General features: G+C 33.2%; 1 protein-coding gene and 1 long non-coding RNA gene across 8 annotated transcripts in view; both read left to right on the top strand.

Annotated features, from left to right (window-relative positions):
* Asator (tau-tubulin kinase asator) overlaps positions 1 to 19,127 on the top strand; it is a 131,959-nt gene extending 112,832 nt beyond the window's left edge. For 4 of the 7 annotated variants that reach the window (XM_023173717.2, XM_023173716.2, XM_023173718.2 and 1 more), the window contains exons 13-16: positions 3,124 to 3,547; positions 10,262 to 10,421; positions 10,497 to 10,683; positions 18,220 to 19,127. In XM_023173717.2, the coding sequence (XP_023029485.1) occupies positions 3,124 to 3,547; positions 10,262 to 10,421; positions 10,497 to 10,683; positions 18,220 to 18,452 (1,004 nt within the window). In that variant the 3' untranslated portion in view covers positions 18,453 to 19,127. Of the gene's footprint in view, positions 1 to 3,123; positions 3,548 to 10,128; positions 10,207 to 10,261; positions 10,422 to 10,496; positions 10,684 to 18,219 lie in introns of those variants that run through there. The other 3 variants (XM_023173720.2, XM_023173723.2, XM_023173722.2) reach the window with 3 other exon arrangements.
* Positions 19,128 to 22,050: 2,923 nt separating this feature from the next.
* On the top strand, positions 22,051 to 24,975 carry LOC141485921 (uncharacterized). Its single transcript, XR_012467535.1, has 2 exons — positions 22,051 to 22,514; positions 24,309 to 24,975. It is a non-coding gene; the product is annotated as an uncharacterized lncRNA (long non-coding RNA).
* Positions 24,976 to 25,920: the final 945 nt, after the last annotated feature.

The raw sequence follows: 25,920 nt of genomic DNA, 5'->3' as shown, positions 1-25,920 counted from the left end.
GTTGGCCAAAACGGTTGAAGCAGAAAATGGTGAAAGTACTCGAATGACCTATAAATAGTCATCTCTCGGAGGAATCAGTCCAGTCATCACCCGAAGACGATTGTAGATACTAACAATCGAAACGTCGTGAACTAACGTGACTTGGAATCTCTCCACTTTTTATTTTCTTTTTTCATTTCTTTATTTTTATTTATTCAATTGTTCTATTTTTACTTGTATTTTATTTCACTATTATTTCATTTCAGGTTTATTTTGGTTGATATAATTGATATTTTCAGCTATTCATTTTCAATTCTTCTTTTTTAGTTGTTTCAGGGATTTCAAATCATTCTATATAGTAGACAATGGAAGTCCGAAGTAGTGAAATTCATCATGAAACATTGTCAATCACCTTCAAACAAAGAAATTCAAATATTCAAATTTAAACATCTAAATCAACTTTCAACTCTTCCAAAAAACGTTGGCTGTTTTCAATAGAGAAATTCAAATTCGAAATGTGTATAGAATATATAAACACTAGCAATCCGCCCTGGCTCTGCACAGGTGCAATGCTGATTCTAAATATACATATAAACGCGTGCGATCGCTGCTAATCGTAAAATGCTAAAGAGCGAAGCGCGGCCTTCAACGCGCTATTTATAGGCACGCGCCGCCGGGCCCGTGACTGGTATCGCCGCAAACAATATATCCCCTGCATTTAAAATTTGTAATATTTTCGAAAATATTCATTTAAATTACATGCTGTAAAGGTCCATATTGATCTATATTAAATGCACAATGTATTTAAGCTACTTAATTGAATAAGTATTAATGCTGTAATTTTTGGACAATAGAAGAGATTTTTTTTTTTATTCAAAAACCACAAATCGAACAAGGAGTTCAAAAATGAATTTTTATTCGAGAAAAATCCATATACTTAGGCGAATAATTTTTTCCTCAAAAATATCGAAGTCATTCCCATACCCCCACCACTATTGGAGTTGAAATCCATTTTTGTGTTGAAAAATATAAACTTTCAACTGTTATTGCTTACCAAATATCGAGAAAATATCTCAAATGGTTTTGGAAAAATTGAATAATTTTTTTCGGAATATTTTTGGACTATTTGTAGTTTATATAGCAACCTATTATATTTTCAATGTTGATTTACACCCTTGAATATTCGCATATCATTAAGGAACACACTGTGTTTAGAAAGGACATATCTCCATAAAATAACATATTTTTCGAGTGAAGAAATATGTTCATTTTATTGTCTGATCAATTGCATTTAGTTATTAGTTTAATGATACTGAATTATTGGTAATACCATATCTTAATTCCTTGTTTTTCACGATGTGGTTAGCATGACGGACATTTTTCTTGAACTCAGTGTTATTCATTTTTGAGCATGTAATGTATCAAAGGTTGGTTATTTTATGTAAAATATTGGTTTTATCACTTTGAGATATTAAGTGAGTAAACATTGGCTGTTTATAATATGGAAATTCAAACTCAATACCAATTCAAAACGAATTTCTTCACTTTTTGATTTATATCATAAACACTTGATAACATCTATATCTGTATTTATATCCTGGACTTCAGAGCTTTGTCAAATTCAATTTGGGACCTTTCATATTGGTTCCATACAACTGACTCCCTTGTACTTTCAAAGGTTTTTTTGGTTGTCTCATGCGTGCTAGACCTTCATTCTACCAGAGAATAATCATATTTGGTATATGGCTTGAATATGGCATATATGGCATTGAATGTAGAGAGAATAGTTTATTGTCTACGTGATACTGTTCAACAAATATTTGTAGCAAGTCGAAACAAAAAATTATAAATATATCGTCATCTCTACAAATTATATACAAATATCACAGTGCTTTTATAACAGAACAATGTTTACAATAACAAATACAATGAAACATCAAACAACTAATGCTAAAAATGAGAACAATCGTTACTCGAAGTTAGTCGAAGTCACAAGAATTATCTATGTTATATAACAAATATTCATCTGTGGAATAAAAACAGAGATTCAAAAAAAATTACTTCAGTTTCTGCTTGAAACGGTAGAAACTGAATTGTTTTATGTGACATAGAAATGTATCATAAAATTTCAAATTCAATGAATTTTTCTGTGAGTCTGAATCTCTCAGTTCTTATCTTTTGTCTGATTTCTACCAAGTTTTTTTTTATTACGACTAGTTTTGGTTTGTTAAACCATTTTGCTGAGTTTACTAGAGTTTATTTGAAAATGGTTTAACAAACCTAAACCTATCGTAACAAATAAAAACTTGGTAGAAATCAGACAAAAGTTATTGTTTTTATTCTATAGTCACTAAGAAGTATACAGAATAAAGCTATTGAATGCATTTTTCATCTACTAAAAATCTATATAAAACAAAGCGACTACTCGATATTGATTCTATTTATAAATTAAAAGTATGCACCTTTCTGCAGTACGTGATAAAAAATAAAAAATATTACATTGTGAAATTCATAAACACAGAAATTTACATGATCATCAAATAAGACGGCTCAATAATCTGTTAACAACAAATCTCAAATCTGCAATTTATAGAAAATCAGTGTTTCACAAAAGAACAATTGCATATAATGAATTACCAAATTACGTTAAACAATTTTCCAACACAGAAAAACTCAAAATAGCAATGAAAACCTATATTTTTTGTATTAATTAGACCAATTCTGAAATAGCTCCCTATATATATATATATATATATATATATATATATATATATATATATATATATATATATATATATATATATATATATATATATATATATATATATATATATATATAGGTATAGGTATAGGTATCTATACTTATAAACCATTGTAGTTTCTTCGGAATAAATAAATACATTAAACAAAATTGGAAATATTTTTTTATGAAAATTCTGAAATAAAGATATCATTGGTTTTTAAGTAGAATATTATATCACTGTTGCAATAATGAATTTGATGGTCTCAACTTCAGATTCATTTGAAATTAAATTAATATTGAAGTTGAAGCTTATTATGATAATCATCGTAGGTATTTTGAATAACATAAAAACACTGTGTGTTTCATGAGTCATACAGCTGATATTCAATTTTTTCTTCTAGGTACAGATTCTGTTGACAAAAAAAAGGTGGAAACTGAATCAAGTAGTACGGAAACTGACCAAAAGTTATCCAGAGGTAGATCACAGCAGGATAGCTTAGAGAGGAATAGAAAAAAAATGAATCGAAAAACAAGTTTAAATTTCGAACCAGTTGAATCGTTGAGCAGGAGCAATTCTCAAAAGGTCCTTTGCAAACCTTTAGAGGCTGTGAAAAATAATTTGGTCGATTCAAAATCGGACAGCAGTTCTAGCATGAACTGTAAAGTTAATGACAAGAAGGACGAAGAAAAGGGCAGTATGGATAGGTGTGTTCTGAATGTGGATAAGGCGGTGATCAAGGAGAGGGCGCGTTGTTCACCGTCAGTTGATTTGAGCACCAATCCAAATGTGACGTTTGTGTCAGCTACTAGCATTCCAGATTTAAAGTGAGTACAAACATTCAAAGTTACTTTCAGAGGTATCTATACTTATAAATGCGAAAGTCACTCACCTAACGCTCACTCATTCATCTCTGTTTCTCCGTAGTGGTAAGTTCCAGGAAGCTAAAATTTTATATATAGGTGCTTCTTAGGTCTTAGATGCGCACTAAGAAAGGATTTTCGAATATTCCAACTGGGGCGCTCCCCGTAGGGGTAAAATGGGGAGCGTTTACATATGAAAATAACCACCGTTTCTCCGTACCGCTATACAGGGTGTAACTGAATAAGTGTAAAACATTCAAGTAGGTGATACCTCAGCGAAAAAAAGATACGATCTTTCATATAAAGAAACTTCATTGGAGCATTCCTTGTTAAGATACAAACCCTTAAAGGGGGTACATAATATTTTTTATAAAAATTTTTTTCACAAGCACTGTAAAAGTTACAATATTGAAATCAACCTGACGTTTTGTACTACCAAAAAGACACTTAGCCAGTAATTTATTTGGTTTACTCTATGGTTGTAAGGGGTGGAAAACGCAACCCCTAAAATTCATTTCCAATGTAAATTTTTGTCTTATTATTTATTTACCATTCAAAAATTTATTTCTGATAGCCTGTTTCATTCTAAACAAAAAATGTCTCTTGGGTTTTTTGCCCAAAATGAACCAGTTCGCAGCACAAAATTATTTTACGAACAACTACAGAGATACATCGTCATAAATGCGAACTGGATTTATTGTTATTTTGTAGGTAGTACCTACATTAAACGATTAAAGGGTAATAAAGAAAACTTATTTATCAATAATAAAACACACAACATGTAGAAATCATAGTAAATGTTCAATATGTCTACCTTCAGACATTACGTATGCGTCTAGACGTCGGCGCATTGAGTCACGTAGTCGCTCAAATATTCCTGGAGTCTTTCTGATTACCCTGCACCCATCGATAATGCGGTTTCTTAAGTCCTCTACATTGCGAATAGAAGTACGATAAACCAAATGCTGTAAATGGCCCCAAATAGAGAAATCGAGGGGATTGAGATCCGGGGATCGAGTGGGCCAGTTCTGTGGTCCTCCTCGACCTATCCACTGATTTGCATATGTTTTAGTTGAATGCTGACGTGCTACTTGACTAAAATGGGCGGGAGCCCCATCGTGCATAAAAAACATATCCCTTCTGATGCCCAAAGAAACTTCCTCCAGCAGTACTGGATGCACTTCTCTTAAAAATTGAACATATGCCTCACCATTTAATCGAGGAGGTAGAAAATGAGGTCCAATTAAATCATCCCCAATAACTCTGAGCCACACGTTTAGAGAAAACTGTTTTGATGGTTAGTTTCGACAATAGCGTGAGGGTTTTCATCATCCCATATGTGGTAATTATGAAAAGTAATAATCTTGTCCCGAGAAAAACTTCATTCGTCTGTGAATTCTATCTTCTTCAGAGAGTCACAATTTCTTCTAATCATTTCCAGCATCCAATTGCAAAATTCAAGACGGTTCGGAAAGTCTCGTGGTAACAGTGCCTGTACTCGTTGCAGATGGTAAGGGTATATGTTCCTTTAAAATTCTAAATACCATCATATGATCAACATTTAGCTGGAAAGCAATTTTTCTATTACTGGTAGTAGGTTGTTCTTCAATCAAATTAAGTACTGCTTCCTCAAGCTGTGGTGTTCGTACTTCTCGATGGCGACCACAATCCTGCGTTCTTTTGTCGAATGAACTGTATTCTCGTAATCGTTGATGAAGTCGAGCAAATATTCTATGAGGATGCTGCCGTTGGGGATACATTTCAGCATATCTTCTAGAAGCTTCTAACCCATTCCCCTGCGACAGACAGTAAACGAAATACATATCAGCCATTTCCTCATTTGTGTATGCAATTTTAATAATAGGTGAATAGGTCACTAAGAAAATTTAAACCGTTCCTAAAAAACTTTCTGATTGATAAAGCCTACTACTCCATTGAAGAGTTTATAAATGACTTATCAATATAACTAAAGAATTGAGATTGTCATCTAGGGTTGTTAATATATTATAATTTTACCTAGTTATAAGTTTTAATATATAATTTTACATAACTGTTCATATCCTATATGTACATAATTTTTTCTTTTTTATAAGTTTATTTATATCATATTACACTGACTTGTTCTATATCATCGAGTTATGATCCAGAAGAACCAATAAAATATTATTATTATTATTATTATTATTATTAAAGTAACAAATTAAGAAAAGAAAAACAACACACAATTAGTATTAATTCAATTTCGAAAATCCACAAACTGACAGCGTCATACCAATTTAATTGTCACTATCGCTAATAGCGACCTACTAGAAAGATTAGTTTCGTATTGTCGCATTTATGACGATGTATCTCTGTAGTTGTTCGTTAAATAATTTTTTGCTGCGAACTGGTTTATTTTGGGCAAAAAACCCAAAAGACATTTTTTGTTTAGAATGAAACATGCTATCGGAAATAAATTTTTAAATGGTAAACAAATAATAAGACAAAAAGTTACGTTGGAAATAAATTTAAGGGGTTGCGTTTTCCACTCCTTACAACCATGGGGTAAACCAAATAAATTTCTGGCTAAGTGTCTTTTTGGTATTACAAAACCTCAGGTTAATTTCAATATCATTACTTTTTTAGTGCTCATGAAAAAAAAATGTTATACAAATTTCATGTTCCCCCTTTAAGGAGCTGTATCTTAACGGATGCCCCAATGAAATTTCTTTATATGAAAGATCGTATTTTTTTTCGATGAGGAATCACCTCCTTGAATGTTTTACACTTATTTAGTTACACCTTGTATTTTTGGAATCTGAAGTTTTGTATGTAGGTTCGTTTTATGTTGTAGATATGCAATAAGAAAGGATTTTTAAATATTCCAATTGGAGCACCCACTCTGGGGATGAAAGGGGCGCGTTTAAATATGAAAATTACCTTTTCATCACTGTTTCTCTGTACTGTTATATTTTCAAAAGCTGAAATTTTGTATGTAGGTTCGTTTATGTTGTAGATGTGCAATAAGAGATTATTTTTGAATATTCCAACTAGGGCTCCCCTCTGGGGATGAAAGGAGTGTGTTTACATATGAAAATCACCTTTTCATCGCTGTTTAACCGTATCACTATATTTTCAGAGGCTGAAATTTTGTATGTAGGTTCGTTTTATATTGTAGAAGTCCAATGAGAAAGGATTTTCAAATATTCCAACTGGCCGCAGGGAAAAAAGGGGCGTTCATAAAGTAGAGTTATCTTTTCATCACTATTTCACAATGCCCCTAAATTTCTGGTGGGTGAATATATATTTTAGTATCAGCATTGCACCCGTGCGAAGCCGTGACGGATTGCTATTTTTTAATATATAATATAATACATGTAATGTATTATGTATATGTATAATATATAATATAATATATAACATGTAATGACGAGGGTTCTTTCCAAGCTGCAGCTCTTCACATGAAAAATTCATTTATATCCATAAATTTTTGGAATTTCTCACATATTCACTTGAGCTGAATTAAATATTTTTGTATTCAACTCCTTACATCCTTGAGGATTTACTCACTTGGTTGGATGGAAGAGCAATTTCTGCCTTGATATATCTTGTACAGATGGTGAAGAATTCTGCCATTTACTAGTATCTCTTGTACTGAGTAATCTTTCAATAAAAGCATTTATTATCATCATAATTATAGTGCATCTTCATGGAAATCTTTGAAAAAATTTTAAAAGTTGGCATCTTGGTTCGCCCAACTACCTGTCTCTCAAATACCTGTCCTTGCAGCATACCTGAAAAGTCTAATATTTCAAACTCCAGATTTCAGTTATATACTTGATAATGGGGTAAAACCCGAAACCGATCATATAAATGAAATCTACCAGTGGTATTCAGACAAAAGTGTTTTTTATTCATTTCATTTGAGTGATCATGAATTACCGTAAAGTAAACAAGTCATCAATCACACATATATGATGCAGTCTAATTACAGACTTCACTGTACTCCACAAACAATTTTTTTAAGATTAATAATACCAACAAAAACTTTATATTCTATTTTAATGAAATTAATAAACACAGTTTTGTCTAATTTCCAATAGTTATTTTATTTTTACGACCGGTTTCGGGTTTTATCCCATTATCAAGTACTAAAAGCTAACTAACATTAACATCAGTTAGTTTTTATACATTATAATAGGATAAAACCCGAAACCATTCATTAAAATAAAATAAGTAGTGGAAATTTGACAAAGGTGTTTTCATTTATTTCATTAAAGTGATCATTATTTTCCACAAAATAAACAAGTCATCAATTACATAAATTTATATTCTATAATTTTTGAGTGCAAAAAATGTATAATCACTGGAATAAGAAATTTCAGGGATTTGTTCAAAGTTAAATAATCAGTAAAAGAGTTACTTGTAACTGAAGCATAGTGCATGAAATAAATTTCATTGTGACAAATTCTAAGTGGACTTTTTGATTGACTCATCAGTTTAAATTCAGTATAATGTCGAATTTGACAAGTATCATAGTTCTATGTGGCCAATTTTTATATTTGAGTGATTTCATTTAATATTTCTGATGCCTTCATGTATGTTTTTTATAATTTATTGACTATATTGTTAAGGTTTCATTTTGTCATTTGTTCTGTTTTGAGGTCAACGACTATTTAAACTTGAAATTAATACTTCCATGAAGGTTTTGGGATATTTTAATACCTCGTCATTCGTTTAGTTCTCATTTACTGATTAACAACTATACAAGGATATATTCGAACGCATTAGTTATATTCGAACATATATTCGAATCCTCTAAGGGTTCTGTGCTCTGTACGGTGAATTGTGTAGTGAGGGTGTTCTGTGACTTTGGTTCCATGAATGTCTTGCCGCCGGGATTCAAAATTTTTTGTGGTACTTTTGGTAGCCATTTTGCTAATTTTGGAATTTTTTTCCAAACTTCTCGATTTTTCGGATTAACAAAGTAAAATCGGCTTCTATAAGAATAGGAAATCGTTTTATTCTTGGCATTTGGATGCTGGTAAAACATTCAACTCACTTGTTGGATTCAATTTCTTACGGAGAACCGAATCTTACTGATTTGAATCTTGGCTTCTTGGGGCAAAAGTAAACCTATAGGCCACACGACATCAAAGGCTTTATTTTATCTGGATACCATTTCCTCATGTTAGTATTTCTGTAAGACTAGACATCCCTGCATGAATGCTTAGTACAGTAGTAGCAGTAGTTAGTAGTTAGCCGCTGTTGAGCCGATCACAATTGTGGTACCGACAGAACACTGCAGACCTAAGTTCGGAATTCTAAGACCATTCTTGTTCTTCAAGCCACCTCGAGGGAGGCGCACACAGATAAGCAGCTTAGTTATTAAGATAGGGACAAATAACTTATCAGTGACTAGGTTTTTGATGCTTGATTTATTATCTCAACAAAGATTTATGTTCCTCAAACCTGCCCAAAAAGGGAAAACATATTAGTGTAGGGTATATACTTTTATGCATATGTAGATGAATGCATTCCCTCAACCTACTGTTAGCTGGCGATATAGCTATATCTAAGGTAAAGAATAACTTCAAAACAGCAACGTCTCAAGTATTGAAGAGACATCCTCCTTTCTTCTTTGGGGAGCCTGGGTTCATTACAGCCCCCTTAGAATTGAAACATTTGTGCTATAGGTGTAATACAATTTATATCTTATAAACATTTTGGTATTGTTTACAATTAGGAAAGTAATATCTTCTCATATTTCACACTTTGTGGCCTCAGGAGCTCAAGGCTTTCTGCCAGTATTGTAGGGAGAGTCCTATAGTAACGGTTGATGAAAGGTTGATAAAATTTATGAACTGACAGGTAAACCATGGGATTTGTTGACAAGTTTGCAACCAACTGAGAAAGGTGTAGATGTTAGGGAAAGGAACTATAAATATTTTAACTGGGTTCGAGTTTGATTCAATTTGTTACCGTTTAGAATTAATTTCCCGTTTTTGTTTTGTATGCTATATAAGCTCCAGGGTTGATAAAACGGGTGGCGCTCTACCCTCCATCTTACCCACGCCCTTCTTCACTGTTTAAAAGCTGGCGGCCTACCCTGGGAGCTATGCTCTTTCTCTAATCCCTAGTAGCCACCCTCACGTCAAGTTGTGGAACAACGAGAAATCGTTTACGAATTGACTTGAGTGGTCAACGATAAATAAAAGGCGTGACAATATTTATCTTTTTTTCGAATTATTAAATGATATTGCATTCTGTGTTCACTTTTTTTTTTAAATTGTGGGCATATATTTGTGCAATATATTTAGCACTATACTTTGAAATAAATGGCAAGGAGTTACATTTAAAATTGATTTAAAAAAATACTTCATAGATTGGATATTTGGTTTGAGTAACTTCATCGTTTTATATGCCTTGAATCTCAAGCTGAGATTTTTATTTCATAAAGTTTTGGGAAATAAATTGGTATGATATATCATAAAATGATGAATAAATGATTTCAGGGTTGACTCAATTTCCGAACCACATTTTTAATTCGTTTATTTTTATGTTAGATGTTCACATATGTCATGAAAAAAGAATAATGTTGATGTTCCCAGTATGAAAAATTACTTATGGAATAAAACTATTTTGTAAGTCTAACGAGCCAGATTTTGTTTTCCTGCATAATGTTTTTTATTATTTCAGAGAAAAAAGATCTATTGCCAACGGACTTAGCCCCGGAATGGACGAACAATCAGAATATTTTGATGCTACTGAAAATCCGATGATAAAAGACAAACGTCAAGAACAGGATGACGAAGACAGTGGAGTTGATAATGCCAGTCAGATACTCAGGGAATCTTCTGTGAGTGCTGAACTTTTATAAAAAAAAATTGTTAGTGAACCTTCATTGAAACTAAAAATGATATATTTTTTTAAGACAAGTCCCGCAATGGAAGGTAGCAGGTTGTCAAAGATTCCTGTTGCAGTCAGTGGCCAAAGGTTGGCGAAATGCATGTCTTGGTCAGGAGATCTTACTCCTGGACTCAGGAGACGAAGGCAGGGTGACAAATATGTTACAGACCCCAGCCAACTCAAACTCCGATTTAAAAGACATTCAAGTAGTGGTAAGTATATTCAGAATGAAAAGTGGTACTTCATTCAATATAACAAGATACTTTTTGAATAATGGAAAGGAATTTAATATATTGAAAATAATAAAAATTGTAAAGGTAATGGGAGGAAAAATATGTAGTTTAAGTGTTAGGTAAAAAACTATATCAATGAACAGTTACGAAATAAATGACGGGAATGTAACACTGAAATCAAATATCCAATATATGAAGTAAAAACTTTTTCGAGTTGTACATATGCATCGTAATTTTTTGTATCCTATATACTAATGAAATTGGAACAATGTGGCTACTGCACCAAACAACCTAACCTCCACATGAAGATTTGTTTTTATTTTGAAATTCACCAAAGATATCAACTCCAATATTCGACCATTTGAATATTCCAGTTTGCGGAAAGTTGAACAGAGGCATTCCCAATTTGAAGCTCAAATTCACTCAACTGTGAAATGAGAAATGCCCACAGTTAATGGACAAAAAAATAAAAACCGAAGAAAATTATCAATAAACAACATATGAATAATATCTAAAATTTCTATCCAACACTTTTAATTTTTCAAATTGAATCAGTCGTTCTCAAGTAATTAGCCCTTTTATATTCATCTTAAGAATCTGCAAACGATAAATATCATAACTTCAAGAAAAAATGTGTTCAAAACTAACTCTAGCTCATTCCAATAACCTTTCTACATTATAAAATGTTCCCGAGGTGATTTCGTTGCAAGCATCTGTTTTTCTATATACCAATTTGAAATAAACTACAGTCGTGTATCGTACTTTTCATGTATAAGGCATAGCAAAAATCAACCAGTAAGTCCACTTCCACTACTTTCATTCATAAATTCACAATTTTCTCGGTAACCTCAGAACGAAGTGTGGATGGAGCCAATTTCGTACTTTTACCATAGGCGTGCGCTCATATTAAAACGAAGTTTAATGTCAAATCATCTAAAAGAACAATTCGTTCAGGCCAGTCTCAACTCCCTACACTGTAGGTTAATCTGTTTAAAATATTTTTTTCCGTTAATCAGCTGTCGCCCCCATACGAACGACAACTCTCAGAAGTTGAGAAACTTGTGCGAGCTAAGGACTAACGAGGTCTTACCTTTTAACGTGTGATTCCTAACACGATTGCAGATCATCCCAGCTTCAACCAGATAAATTATCTCGAGAAAAACATCTGGTCGAGGCGAGAATCGAACCTACGGCCTTCCGATCGTGAGTCTGACCACCGCGATCAAGTCCACAACGACACCTATCAGAAAACAACTACTCCCTTGGATGATACCACGAAGGGCGTTGGATTATATCCGACAGGTGTCAGTGCAGGATTCTTCACTGAAATTATTCCTGCATATGCTGTTGGTGATACAACAGCCGCAATAGATTTTCAATCATTGGAACACACTTGCAGACCGGTTTCGGGCTATTTGGCCACTCGTCAGTGTAAGGTAGGGGTCAGTCCATTAACCTACAATGTAGGGAGTTGAGACTGGCCTGAACGAATTGTTCTTTTAGATGATTTGATTTATAGCCAGTCTTCAAGTATGTCCACTGATTATATGTGAGAAATTTAAAATTATTGTAGAATATTTTGTGGTAAATTACTTATAACCAACTACAAAAACTAAAAACAATAATAACAACATCAATATCCATTTCCGACCGTTTATTATAACTAATCCGATGTCCGTGGTACCGTCAAATCCTTCGATACTACAGCACTGAATGCGTTGGATGAGAATCTCATCCTAAGAGCGGTTGAAGGTCCCTGGCAACTCTGGCAGACCACGTGGTAAGAGAGCCTACTGGTTGTATTATTCTACTGTGTGTCAGGTATCCACTCAAAAACATCTAGATACATCATATCAAGGGACCTAGTTAGTTTTTCTAATGGACCACGTTTCTTGTCCACTGATTTGGATAAACAATAAACCCGAGTACGTTTAAGCAAGATGAGATATCTCTTTATTATGACAGACTGGTTCAAAAGTGACTAGATGATGATTATCTAATCCTATAGGTAGGCAAATGTGGTCTCTTGGTGTGACCCGTTAGATTACCTGATATGACGCCCGTAGATTGTTTTGTGGGGATTTGTGAAATCCAAAGTATACATTACACAACCACAGACTATTCCACAGCTCATGGTTGGAATAAGAGGTACTTCTGACAAAATTACCCTAGAGGCAGACATAATGTAAGTAATTAATTCGTAAACAAACTTCATTGTTGTCAGGAAGTGAATAGTGTACAGAGTGGGCCAAATTGGACACTTTTAAAGGGAAACTCCTGTTTTCAAACTAGATATATAAAAACTGATGGCTGAGTCTGTGGGTCAAATTTTATGACAAACCTAATGGTATCTGCATATCGATATCCAGTGTTTCTGAGTGACAGCATGTTTTTTGAAAATGTGCATGTTCAAAGAGTTGCTGTAACTTTTTTCCTGTCAAACATTTTTTATATATCCAAAGCACTTTTTAGGTAGAATTCAATGGAGTAAAAAACTTATTTATTCAAATCAGATATCAATAGTTATTGATGGTAAACTATGTTTTTAAAGAGACACCCTGTATATTCCTGCATATTTCAATTTAAAATTACTTTTCCAAAAATGTACACTTGATGTTTTGCAATAGTCATCTTTGAAATACAGAGCGTTCAGGTTTTAATATGTAGACTTTGAAATACACACTTTGGATGACGCGGAGATAAAACAGAAAGAAATTGTTAAGTAGTAGCTATCAAATGTTGAGAAGGAGAAATTAAACTTTCTATGTTTTTTACCACTTTTATTTGTAACTAACGTTACTGCAGTTTCGTCCTATACGGACATTTTCAAACCTATACAATAAACTAACAATGATTCATTACATTAGCCATTATATACCATCCCTGTATATTGTACTAATAGAGGTACTTGGCTTGATTGAGTACTTGAATTTACAGTTCACAATGCGGATCTGCCAATTTAAAAACCGACGAGTAAACTAAATCGATTTTATAATTTAACAGGTTGCACTCGCAATGTTTATGCTTATGAATTTCCAAGGATTCTAAATAATTGAGTTTGTAACCCTTCCTTGCTTGGTGCAAAATTTACGTATCGTTCAGATTCGGAAACTTGTGGTTGCATGCCAATGAATGGTTTGAAAACGTCGAATTATTTTTTCCTAGTCTGAAGGACCTTTCATGTTCAGCATACCGTTTTTGGAAATTTCGGCCACATTCTCCCACATAAACACTATTACACTCTGGACACTTAAGCTTATAAACTCCAGATTTCTCCAACTTGTCCATCTTATCTTTGGAATTGAAAAGGAAATGAGATAACCTGGCATGTGGTCTGAATGCCACTTCCACATTGTTTTTTCTGAAGAAACCCGCAATTATCTCTGTTCCTTTTCCAAAATATGTTAGCGTTACCCATTTCTTGATTTCTGGTTGTTTGACCTGAGGGTATATTAATCTGTAAGTGATATTCCGGCTTTGTTTCCTGAGTAACTTCTGGATAGTATCTGCGTTGAAACCATTATTATGATCTATCTGTGTAAATATATCAATTTCCCTAGCCAGATTGTTAGCCGACAAAGGCAGTGAGAATGCTCTGTGCAACAATGAATTGTAGGCTGCCAATTTATGACTGTCTGGATGGAAAGAATCGCTTGGGATGGTGATGTCTGTATAGCTAGGTTTTCTGAAAACATTGAACTCAAATTTATTCTGATTGTGTGTAATGGTCAGATCTAAGAAGTTTATCTGTTTCTCTATCTCTGTTTCGAGTGTGAACTGAATGTTGCTATTGAGATTGTTCATGAATGTCATAAATTGGTTCAGCTGTCGTGTAGTACCTCTGAAACAGGCGAGAATATCGTCTACATATCTGTTCCAAAAATGAATATGATTTTTTTCCAGATCGGAATTTACTATAGTGTTGTTCATAAATATGTCTGCTAAAAGTGGACTAAGGGGCTCACCCCTTAGTGACTGTGTTGCACAGAGCATTCTCACTGCCTTTGTCTGCTAACAATATAGCTATGAAAATTGATATAATTACACAGATAGGTCATAATAATGATTTCAACGCAGATACTATCCAGAAGTTAGTCAGGAAACAAAGCCGGAAACTCACAGATTAATATACCCTCAGTTCAAACAACCAGAAATCAAGAAATGGGTAACGCTAAAATATTTTGGAAAAAGAACAGAGATAATTGCGGGTTTCTTCAGAAAAAACAATGTGGAAGTGGCATTCAGACCACATGTCAGGTTATCTCATTTCCTTTTCAATGCCAAAGATAAGATGGACAAGTTGGAGAAATCAGGAGTTTATAAGCTTAAGTGTCCGGAGTGTAATAGTGTTTATGTGGGAGAATGTGGCCGAAATTTCCAAAAAAGGTATGCTGAACATGAAAGGTCCTTCAGACTAGGAAAAAAAGATTCGACGTTTTCAAACCGAATCTAAACGATACGAAAATTTTGCTCCATGCAAGGAAGGGTTACAAACTCAATTATTTAGAATCCTTGGAAATTCATAAGTATAAACATTGCGGGTGCAACCTGTTAAATGATAAAATCGATTTAGTTTACTCGTCGGTTTTTAAATTGGCAGATCCGCATTGTAACTGTAAATTCAGGTACTCAATCAAGCCAAGTACCTCTATTAGTACCTACAGGGGTGGTATATAATGGCTACTGTAATGAATCATTGTTAGTTTAACTGCAGTAACGTTAGTTATAAATAAAAGTGGTAAAAAACATAAAGTTTCATTTCTCTCTTCATTAGTAATTAAAATGCATATCTGTTTAAATATCTGTTCAAAATGTGGTTTTCCGTTAACCAGCTGTCGCACTCCTATGAACGACAATCTTTAGAAGGTGAAACTTGTGCGAGCCAAGGAATAACGAGGTCTTACCTTTTAACGTGTGATTCCTAACACGGGTTGGACGCTAGCAAATGAAAATTGATCGTTCAGGCTAGGGCTTGACCCAATAAAACTGATGATAATATAAACCATATTTACTACTAATAAATGAAATTTCAATAATAATAATGAAGAACAAACAATGAAATATATTTCTTCAGAGAAGGTGTTCGAAATGTCTACCAGCTTCTCCTACACACAAGCGACACCTTTTCTGAAACTTTTTTGCCGAATTAATTAGTTTACTAGGAGTGAGAGAAGCAAAACTTTGCATCACTGCTGCTTCCAAATTCGTATCTAGAATTGGTCGGCAATTTGAAAATAAGATCTTTCAACCTTCCCTAGAGAAAAGTCCATAGGCGTTAGGTCCGGTGACCTGGCCGGCCTAAGGTTGTGTCCTTGGTTGGCTATCCAATTATTACCAAAATTTGCAGGCGAAAAGTTGGTGATAATTGCAGTGTTGTGAGGCGAAGCTCCGTCTTGTTGATACTATATTTTTCTGAGCTCCATTAGTGGCAAGTCATTAACAAGGGGTTCAGTATTTTGCCTTCAAATTTCTAAATACCTCCAAGATGTGAGAGTGCTATTATAAGTGAACGGGCCAATAATTCTACACCTGAAAAAACCTACCCACACACTAAATCCAAATCTTCCTTGAATTCTCTGCTAAAACAATGGAATGAGTATTTTGTTATGCCCAAGTATAAGAATTGTAGCGGTTGAAAATGCCGGCATTGCCCACATAAGTTTTGTCTGTCCAAATACAATTCAACGAAAAATCACGCACAACTTTCCAGAAACCACTGAGTTGATAAACTCTTCTGGTCCTGTATGGCTTGAATTTGTGTTTTTTTTTATATCCTCCTAACGTTAGTTCTTGGAGGCCTGTTGATATTTTCAAATTTCGCGTTAATGTTTTGGGATTATTTTCAACAGCTTCTAAAAGGACTATTTCTTCCAACTCCTCATCCCTATTTGCTTTATATAATTTTGGCCTTTTCTTTTCAAATTGACCACCATCAATTAGGTTGTGTTGCTGCAATCTTATAGCATGCAAAATGGGGATTTACTCGAGCGTCATTGAGAATATTAGGTTGCAAAGCTTAGATGATAAGAAGAAAAAAATGTCATATAATAAATACCTTATTAATGTTGGGGAAAGCGGCTATAGATTTTTAAATATGTGAAAAAATACTGTTGCATGGACATACTTGAGCGCGTCAGATATTGATAGCATCAATGTCCTACATATTTTTAATAATGTTGGTATGTTAATCTGATCGTTTGCATGATGTGGGTGGTTGTACGTAAGGGTTAAAAGTGAAAAGAAAAAAAATTAAATCGAGCGCGCCAGATTTTCTGAGGGGGTGTTGAGTGCAACAAAAAAAGCTCTCATTCAATAATCTGACGATTTCGATCTTACGCAAACTCGCGGCGATTATTATAATGTGCAAAAAAATTCGCCGTTTTGAAATACTCAAGCGCGTCAGATTAAGATATATATAACGTATTCCAAAAACACTTTATTGTGAGATTTTCACTAAATTGTTTTACAAAAACGCAACACGTGTTTCGCAATACAATGGCTTCATCTGGCGTGTCTTTCAACTTTCAGTTGAAAGACAGTTGATCTGACAAAAACAATATGTTTTTTAAATTTTCTTAAATTTATTGAACTTAAAAGCTCAGGAAATATCATGCAAATAAATAAGTGATCAAAGTCTACATAAAAAAACCTAAAAGCTCTGTATTTCAACAAAACGTCAAGTGTGCTACATTCAAAAGGTCGTTTACCATCAATAAATATTAATATCTGATTTGAAAAAATAAGTTCTTTACAACATTGAATTCTACGTAAAAAAGTGCTTTGGAAATGTTTTCATAGAATTAAGAAATTTTCGACAGGAAAAAAGTTGCAGTAACTTTTCGAAAATGCACATTTTCGAAAAATATGCTGTAACTCAGAAACGATGATGGATATCGATATATGGTTTTCACCATTAAGTTTGTCATAAAATTTGACCCTCAGACGCAGCCTAGTTTGAAAAAAGGAGTTTGCCTTCAAAAGTGTCCAATTTGGCCCACTCTGTACGCTTTGAACATTTATTGGAATAAACTGGAGTGAGTTTTGAATATTTTTTTTTTATTATAATATGTATCATTCGTTTGCAGATCCTTGAAAAGAATATAAAACTGTTATTAACCAGGAGGATTAGATCTGATTTGAGAGAATTGAAAAACCAATCAAACGAGATATCATAACACCCCCTTATTTAGAAAACAAACTTGTAGAGCCCTTTTGATGATGAGTGATGCAACGCGATTGTCTTTCTTACCTTTTTATGTAAATTTTGTCTGACCTTGATACTTCCGAAATTTGCAGGAATAATGAAAAGAAAAAGTCTTTAGTAAAACTGTAATCAGTTTCAGAGAATATCAATATTTCATACTCCTGGAAATGAATAGTTTTCTGTTGTTGTTGAGAAAAATGGATTTTATTGTTTAGGAATGATAAACATCACATCTGCACATCTTATTTAGGCCTCCAAATGGGCAAATACTATTGTTTTGAAACAAATATACTAACTGAAATCCCTTTCAGGTGTGGTCAAGTTACTTGAGCTCCTGAAAAGAACATTGATGTGGATCCCCCGATGTTGTCTGTACGGTTTTTGTGTAATTTCAGGTCTTCGCGTTAGAGGTATCTCCAGTTGCCTCATAGACGCTCCTGAAAGCTCCCCGGAGTCTTCCGAGGGACCTCCCCCTCCTCCACCTACGGGAGAACCGCCGTCGGAGTCACAAGTTCGTTGTCGTCGATTCAGACCGGTGACATAATAGACCAAAGATTACACAATGCGTGTATGATCACGAAACATTGGTAATCCAGGATTTCAGCCTTTTATTGCCGGAGAAAAAACTTCGTTTAAAAGATTCTGAACATTTGCAAATGTGATTTTTCTCTTAAGTTATAAGCATATTTTGTAGACCATGAGAGATCCGTTTTTTATATGGTTGTGTTTCGATTCACTTGTTGACAAAGGAAATATAAGAAACTTGTTAGAAAATTGACAAAAATAACACAACAAGTAAGAAAGCATTTTAGTCCTCGCACTCGAATCAAATTTTACATAATGGTTGTCGTCTCGCGCTTTTTGGTGTAAAGCACTTTTTGTGTTATTCTTGTTAATTTTGTTTAAATATTTTGCTATAAACTTTGCTGAGAATAAGAGAAAAAATTCTAGTCACAAGTACTGTTATTTTTTATGAACCGGTACTTGATGAGATTCTAGTCAGGTAGTTCTACAGGAGTAATATTCAAAAATTTAAAAATACTCTGTAAAATATCGATATTATTACAGATGGATAGCTACAAAAACTGTACTGTTATTGATTTTTAGACTGCTAAAACTGTTTTTATTTTTGTTTCTATGTATATTTTTTGTTTTATTATACTAGTGCTCGTATTCATAAATTATTATAGTTATAATTGAATAAAAAATCTTTTATTTATATAGGTTGATGTTTTCTCGAATTCACAAATGTCAAAAGAAGTTGTCCCATTGAATCTGAACTTTTTATTCGAAAAATCTAGGGGGACCTGGATGATGGTTTGTATTTGGACAAACTAAACTTTTTCTCTAAAAACCCATTTGGATTTATGATCGACACAACCTAACAGTAATTTGATTTCTGCCAATTTGAACCAAATTGCTAGAGTAAAACAGTCTGTATATTACTAAAATATTGTTGCAGGGATACATCAAATAATTATTCAAATCATCTAAAGGAACAATTTGTTCAGGCCAGTCTCAACTCCCTACACTGTAGGTCAGGATAGATGAACCTTTATGCATCAACGTGCCAATTTTTCTAAAGAATGTTTAATTAGGTCATAGACGTGCCATCAAATAATTTCGACTTTCTGAATATTTGAAAAATAATAATAATAAATACTATCAAAACTCTTTATTTACTACAAAAAAGGTACATTTTGCAATGTTTTTTATTACATGCGTAATTGTAAAATTAGTGTGACTTCTGTTGTTGCAGGTTAGATGACAAGTAACGTATATTAATTTTTAGCAGAATGCATGCTGAACTGGATTCATCTGTCAAACGGTTTCTAACAGAATTTTTAATATTATTCATCTCTGAAAATAGTGACTCACAGGCATAGGTAGATGAAAACGTTGTTGAAATAGCATGAGCCAGCTTCGTCGAACAGCTAAATGTGTCTGGTAATGCATTTCATGTTTCCAGAATTTTGTTATTAGCATTTTTACTTGAATTACTTGTCAATTTTTCTGTTTCAATTAATTCCAACTCTTTCCTTGTTTCAATGGATTTTTGAATCCATATTGAACTAGATTTTGGAAATCAATCAGCTGCATTTCAAATACTTTAATTCCAACCAATCGAATTGAGAGGAGTTCAGTATTCAAATAAACTTGAGTATTACCTGAATTTCACTAGTTCGGACTTCCATTGTCTAATATATAAACTGATTTTAATTCCCTGAAACAACTAAAAAAGAAGAATTAAGAATAAATAGCCGTAAATAACAATTATATTAAGCAAAAAAACCTGAAATGAAATAATAGTGAAATAAAATACAAGTAAAAAAAAAAAAATAAAAAATAAAAATAAAAAAGTACAAAATGAATATAAAGATAAAAATAAAATAGTTGAGAGATTTCAAGCCAAGTTAATTCACGACGTTTCGATTGTTAGTATCTACAATCGCCTGATGAACAGTCCGATTTTTTCCAAGCAATTAACAAATCTTTCAAGTACGTTCCCGCGACTCATCCAGCGAACATTATTATACATCAGTAAGCCATTATACTCCGAGTTGACTTCTTCCAACAAAGCATCGAACTTTCACTTGTTTAAAGCTTGTGACAAGATGAGGTTGACTATTTTTGTAACTACCGCCATTACATTATCAAGTGATATTAAATCACTCTTAGCACACAAAGCTTGTTGGTGAATTATGCAGTGGAATTCAAGAATCGAATATCCTACGTCTGTTTGAAATAAACTTATGAAACCATTATTTTCACCCACCATACTTGGAACACCATCAGTTGTTACAGAAACAATTTTCTTTGAATCCATTTTTTTTTTAGCAAGCGAATTTTCAACTGCCGTACAAATATATGTTTCCTTTGTAGTTATTAGCAACGATTTTATCGCAATTAGTTCTTCCTTAATCACTTTTCCTACTCAATATCGAGCAAAAACAGCTAAACGTACAGATTTAGTGAAGTCAGTGCTTTCGTCAAGACATAGCGATATAAAAGAAGCAAAGTCAATGTCAATTTTTTGTTGATCTGTTATATTTTCGGCCAGTTTTAAGATTTTTTCTTTTATTGTGTTTCTTGATAGAGGAGTATCTTTGATTTGCTGAATTATCTTAGCTTTATTGTCAAAATCATCAAAAAGAGAGGGCGCGCATGCTAACCAGGCTTTCTTCAAAAACTCCCTCTTGAAAAAGTTTACTAAGCCGGGCAATGACATTTGCAGCCGCGTAACTTGCCGCGCTCATATGACAATTTTTGCCAACAAATTTAATCATAGATGTTGACTGTTTATTTCTGTCTTTCAATGCACTTGCAATTAATTCTTTTTGCTCTGTTTCGCGTTTTTGACTAACTGATTTGTGATTTGTTTCAAAATTTCGTTCAACAGACGATGTTCTTCATACCACTGTTTCAGAACATAAAACACACACCGCTTTGTCACCTTTACTAATCACGCCATATTTCTCAGTCCATCAAGTTTGAAATTCTCTGATAGTCTTACTGTCTTGCACTTTTTGTTGTTTGCTGAACTGGTCATATTAAATATCAGTTAAAACTTGAATCGATCGTCCTAAAATACATTTTAACACGTTTTTTTTAGTTCATGATGAATTTCGTGATCGGTGACGTGCCCAAAATATTGTGTCATGTGCCATCAATGGCACGCGTGCCATTGGTTCGCCATCCCTGCTGTAGGTTCATGGACTGACCCCTATCAGAAAACAACTACTCCTCTGGCTAATACCACGAAGGGCATTGTATTATATCCAACAGTCTGTTTTCTCTTGGTTGTACGGACACAACCCCAATAAGAAACTAATTGGAAATCTATAAAAGTGTAGTTTACGACAAGTTAATGACTTGTCGTATTGGTTTTCTCATTGCTATTACAAAAGTAATTTTGTGTGCTTGACAGGAATTGTCTCCTACTATGATTGTATAGCGATTTATGAAATAAGCTGTGGGGACTGCCACAAAAAATATATCGGTCAGACTAAGCAAAGAACATGCAACACATATCTGATTTCGTACGCCGGAAAAATCTAATGGCGCTCAATACGTCTTGAAGAATGGCCACAGAGTAAATAAAAACTGTCTGAAATAGTTGAGATCAGTTCATTTCACTGGAAATAACTAAGATGTCTAAAAACCCTGGTGCATCTACTCATACCTGCAAAAGTTTGGGGTAAAATGAGGGATTTATGGCTAACTTGATTAGCAGAGATCAACGCCGTTTACGCCGTTTCAGATGGCGCAAGCAGTCATTACAGTAAACTGTAATCATAAGACCACACAGGGTGTATTTGTATTTATATTTAATTCCACATTCATTTTTCATACCTACTGTGCTTTTAGGATAACTTAAAAAGTGAGTTAATGAATTTTTTGTGTTTTAAGTGTTATTGACGAATTGTCAGTATTAAATTGAAAGATAAGTGTCCAAGTTCTGGTGAATTATTAGTTGAAGTTTCAACCCAAGCAAAGTTTTGAAGAAATTTCGTGTAATTTCTTGATATTTCAACTCAAGAAATGTTGGCAGATATTATGTAGTTGACATTGGTTGTTTATCGGAACGAATTCCGCAAAACAGGTGGTAAGTATAAAGATTATATACTTGAATACATGTTTTTAGTATGGTATTGGAATGGAAAAACTGAATAATTCACTAGATTACAAAGAAATATTCCCAGTGAATTCTTTGTCGAACTTTTCGATTACCTGTTAAGAGATCATTTTGATAAGCACCAACTTTTAACCGTTTTTTTTTTAATTAATAATTAAAAAGTTTCCTCATTGATGCATAAAATTTGGAATAAGCGGTTTATATACGAAGAACAATGTAATGAGTAGAAACACAGCTGTTTTCTAATAGATATTCAACCAAAATACATCTACTCATAGTGACTATGGATGTATGTGTATCACACCTAGCAGTTCTACTCATGAATCAGGACATTGATTTTCTTATACATACACATCTCGTTAAGTACAGAAAATCACTCAAGAGAAATAGTACTACAGTCCCACCTTGAACTCGTCATGCAAGCCTTTGGGTTCTGCAAATAACTTGAGAGAAATTACAAGGCAAAATTTATTAATTTACAATAGATGTAAGATGGTCAATTACCTTCCGTTGATCATCAGATGTATTGAATAACTTCTTTGGTTCAGAAAGAATGTGAACTATTTATTGTCTGTAAAAGTATAAGATTTCTGTATTTATAATTATTGAAATTTACAGTTCCAGCATAAATTGAACAAAGTTTAATTCAAATATCTTCCATTATTATTATTTTAATTTGATTTCATTGAGTCATATTTTTTGCAATGATTGCATGTGCAGGTCATTACTGATAGATCAATTTGACACTTGACCCCCATGCCAATTAAAATATCAAATTTTTCAAAAAATAGTATCGGTAATAGCCCCCAAACGTTTTTTTTCATGTTTCTACGTCAAACCGTTCAAAAGTTAAGTTAGTTTTTTATCAGTCTGAGGTGAAATTGTATTTAATATCCTTACCAGTGGTAAATTAACTTCCAGTTTCCTTGTGATGGGATTTCTTTTATATTCAGGTTCCCACGAAAAGTAAAATACCGTAATGTTCAGAGAACACTAGGTTGAATTTCTGCAGACTGCATGAAAGTAGATTAGCGTCTTTTAGAATACAAATACAAAATGTCTTCTGATATACTTTAATTGCTCACTACAACCTTTTACATTGAGTGTGTAAAAGAGTTCTTTTTTTCAAACAATGTGATTATCATTTATGATGGTAGTTTTTTGAAAATATTCAATCGAATTTTAAAAAAACATACATCTGATGAGAGTTTCACATCTCAACAGATATTTTCAGATTTTTCGAAATTTGACTCACAGAAAATTGTATTTTTTTAAATTTTTATTTTCGAGGGCTCTTTCATTATGCTCTTTAGCACAGCAGATATTCAATCTAGAGATCAAATATGCCCTCAGTGCCTCTCTTAACAATTCTTCCTTGTGGTGTTCACAACCTACAATATTTTTGGGAGAAAAATTTGACAATTTGATTAAAATTACTGGAAAGCAATTTCTTTTAAGTTCCCTCTCAAAAACACCTAATATTATTGTGGCTTCAACATCGTGAAGAAAGCTATTAATTTTTTGTGATGGTAATGTTAAAAATCCTCTGCTCTTGTTTCTTATGAGGGAATTGAATATTTCATTTCCCTTCTCCAATATCGAATCCACACATTCTCCACATTTGGTGTTGCCTTTAATTTTTTTTGCAACATATTCACAGAAATAAGCAAAAGCTTCATCAATACCTGAGAAGTCCTCTTCAATTTCGGAGATAGTTTTTTCTATTTCAATATAGAATATAAATTTTTGCTGTTTTTCTTTCAGATCTCCAATATGAAGAAGGGATTTCATCATTTCTCCTCCACTAACATTACTTTCCCTGGGCGGTTTTATCAGAGAATAGAGGGACATTAGGCGGAATATTTGTCCAACTTGAATTGACTTGGGATGAGTATTGCATCCACCTGCAGCTCTCATCATCCCAAAAATGCTGAAAATGATATCAACAAAGTTGATTGGAATTGTTATGGATATGTGAACATTATCACCTCCAAATGATCTTGGTTCAATCTGGATGTCATCAAGTATTTGAAACCAAAATGGGATTAGGAATATTCTCTAGTTGAATACTGCTAGAATTTGCCAATGGATGTTTTGTGACAGAGTGTGAATCGGGTAGAATACTACAGGATGGACTAGGAAAAACGTTTAGTGGAAGTTCAGGAGCGGTTTCGCTGAGAAATAAAAAATATCAAAATACCTATTTTTATTATAAAAATGACTATCACGTCAATTTCACAATACAACTTGTCTAAAATCTAAATTTTTCATAATGATCTTCTACCACATAGTAACGGCTATATATCCATCAATTTACTTGTCTAAAACATGTTTTACCCTTTAGATCAATAAATGTTATTTAATTAAATTAATAAAACTATATAAATAATCACACAATCCTTATCAGATATTTGGCAGAAGCTTTATCAAATATTCTTTGAAAAAACTGATCACAAAACTAAATATAGGAATTCAAGTATTTCAGTTGTTCATGTTTCAAACGGAGTTTTTTCCACAGGATAATCCAACTGCAAACTGAAAAATAAAACCAGTTATAAAAAAATGAAAATCAATCTTTGAATCTGGGAAAATTTCAGCATCCTTCATCAATAATTTTCAACAGCTCATGTTGTATGATTTCATGACTGACTTCAATGTTTTGGTTGGTTTTTGGGTTTTGCTGTTGTCTTCTTTGGTAAACTCCAAACGTTTCAAGTGCAACTACGACAGTCAGCAGCGTTGACGAAGTACTCCTCATAATATATTCATTGAAACTAATTTCAGTATCAACTTTATTCTCTAAGATTACTTCATCAACGCAACTGAATATGATTGTCTCAGTTGCAGTCAAATATTTTTACTGAAAATGATCAGGGCAAAGCCAGGAAACTAACTATTACGAAATTAGACAGGATGGGTTTATACATTCAGTTCAATTTTAGAAATATTTCATGCTGATTTCAGAATCGAAGTTACATTAAATCATTAGTTTATCTATTCCAAATTATATCTGGTTTCATTGATTGTCCGGAAATTCTCTCCCCTATAACTTTCAACGTTCCACGAAGGTCCATCAGACAAATAAAGCTATTTATTACACCATATCACTTTACTAACTATGGGTATCATTCTCCATCTCCAACATCTAAAATGTTGAGACTTGAAAATAACTACTCTGATAAAATCAATTTCTTCTGTGATGATGAAAATATTTTTAAGAATCTCACTCTTTACTCATGCAAATGTTTTTCATTACTTTAATTTTGTCCTTCATTAAACACACATAAATGTGTCTATAATAATTATAGTAGTAGTATAAGTGGTTACAGCACAAGCTTTCTTTGTTATATAATTTATTGTAAACAAAACTGAATAA

Source organism: Leptinotarsa decemlineata, unplaced genomic scaffold (genome assembly GCF_025532065.1).
Source record: "Leptinotarsa decemlineata unplaced genomic scaffold, Ldec_3_MD MMD2_tig00026340_RagTag_RagTag, whole genome shotgun sequence".
Classification (NCBI taxonomy): Eukaryota; Metazoa; Arthropoda; class Insecta; order Coleoptera; family Chrysomelidae; genus Leptinotarsa; species Leptinotarsa decemlineata.
The sequence above is the reverse complement of the archived record's forward strand: the minus strand, read 5'-3'. Positions and strand labels throughout refer to the sequence as shown.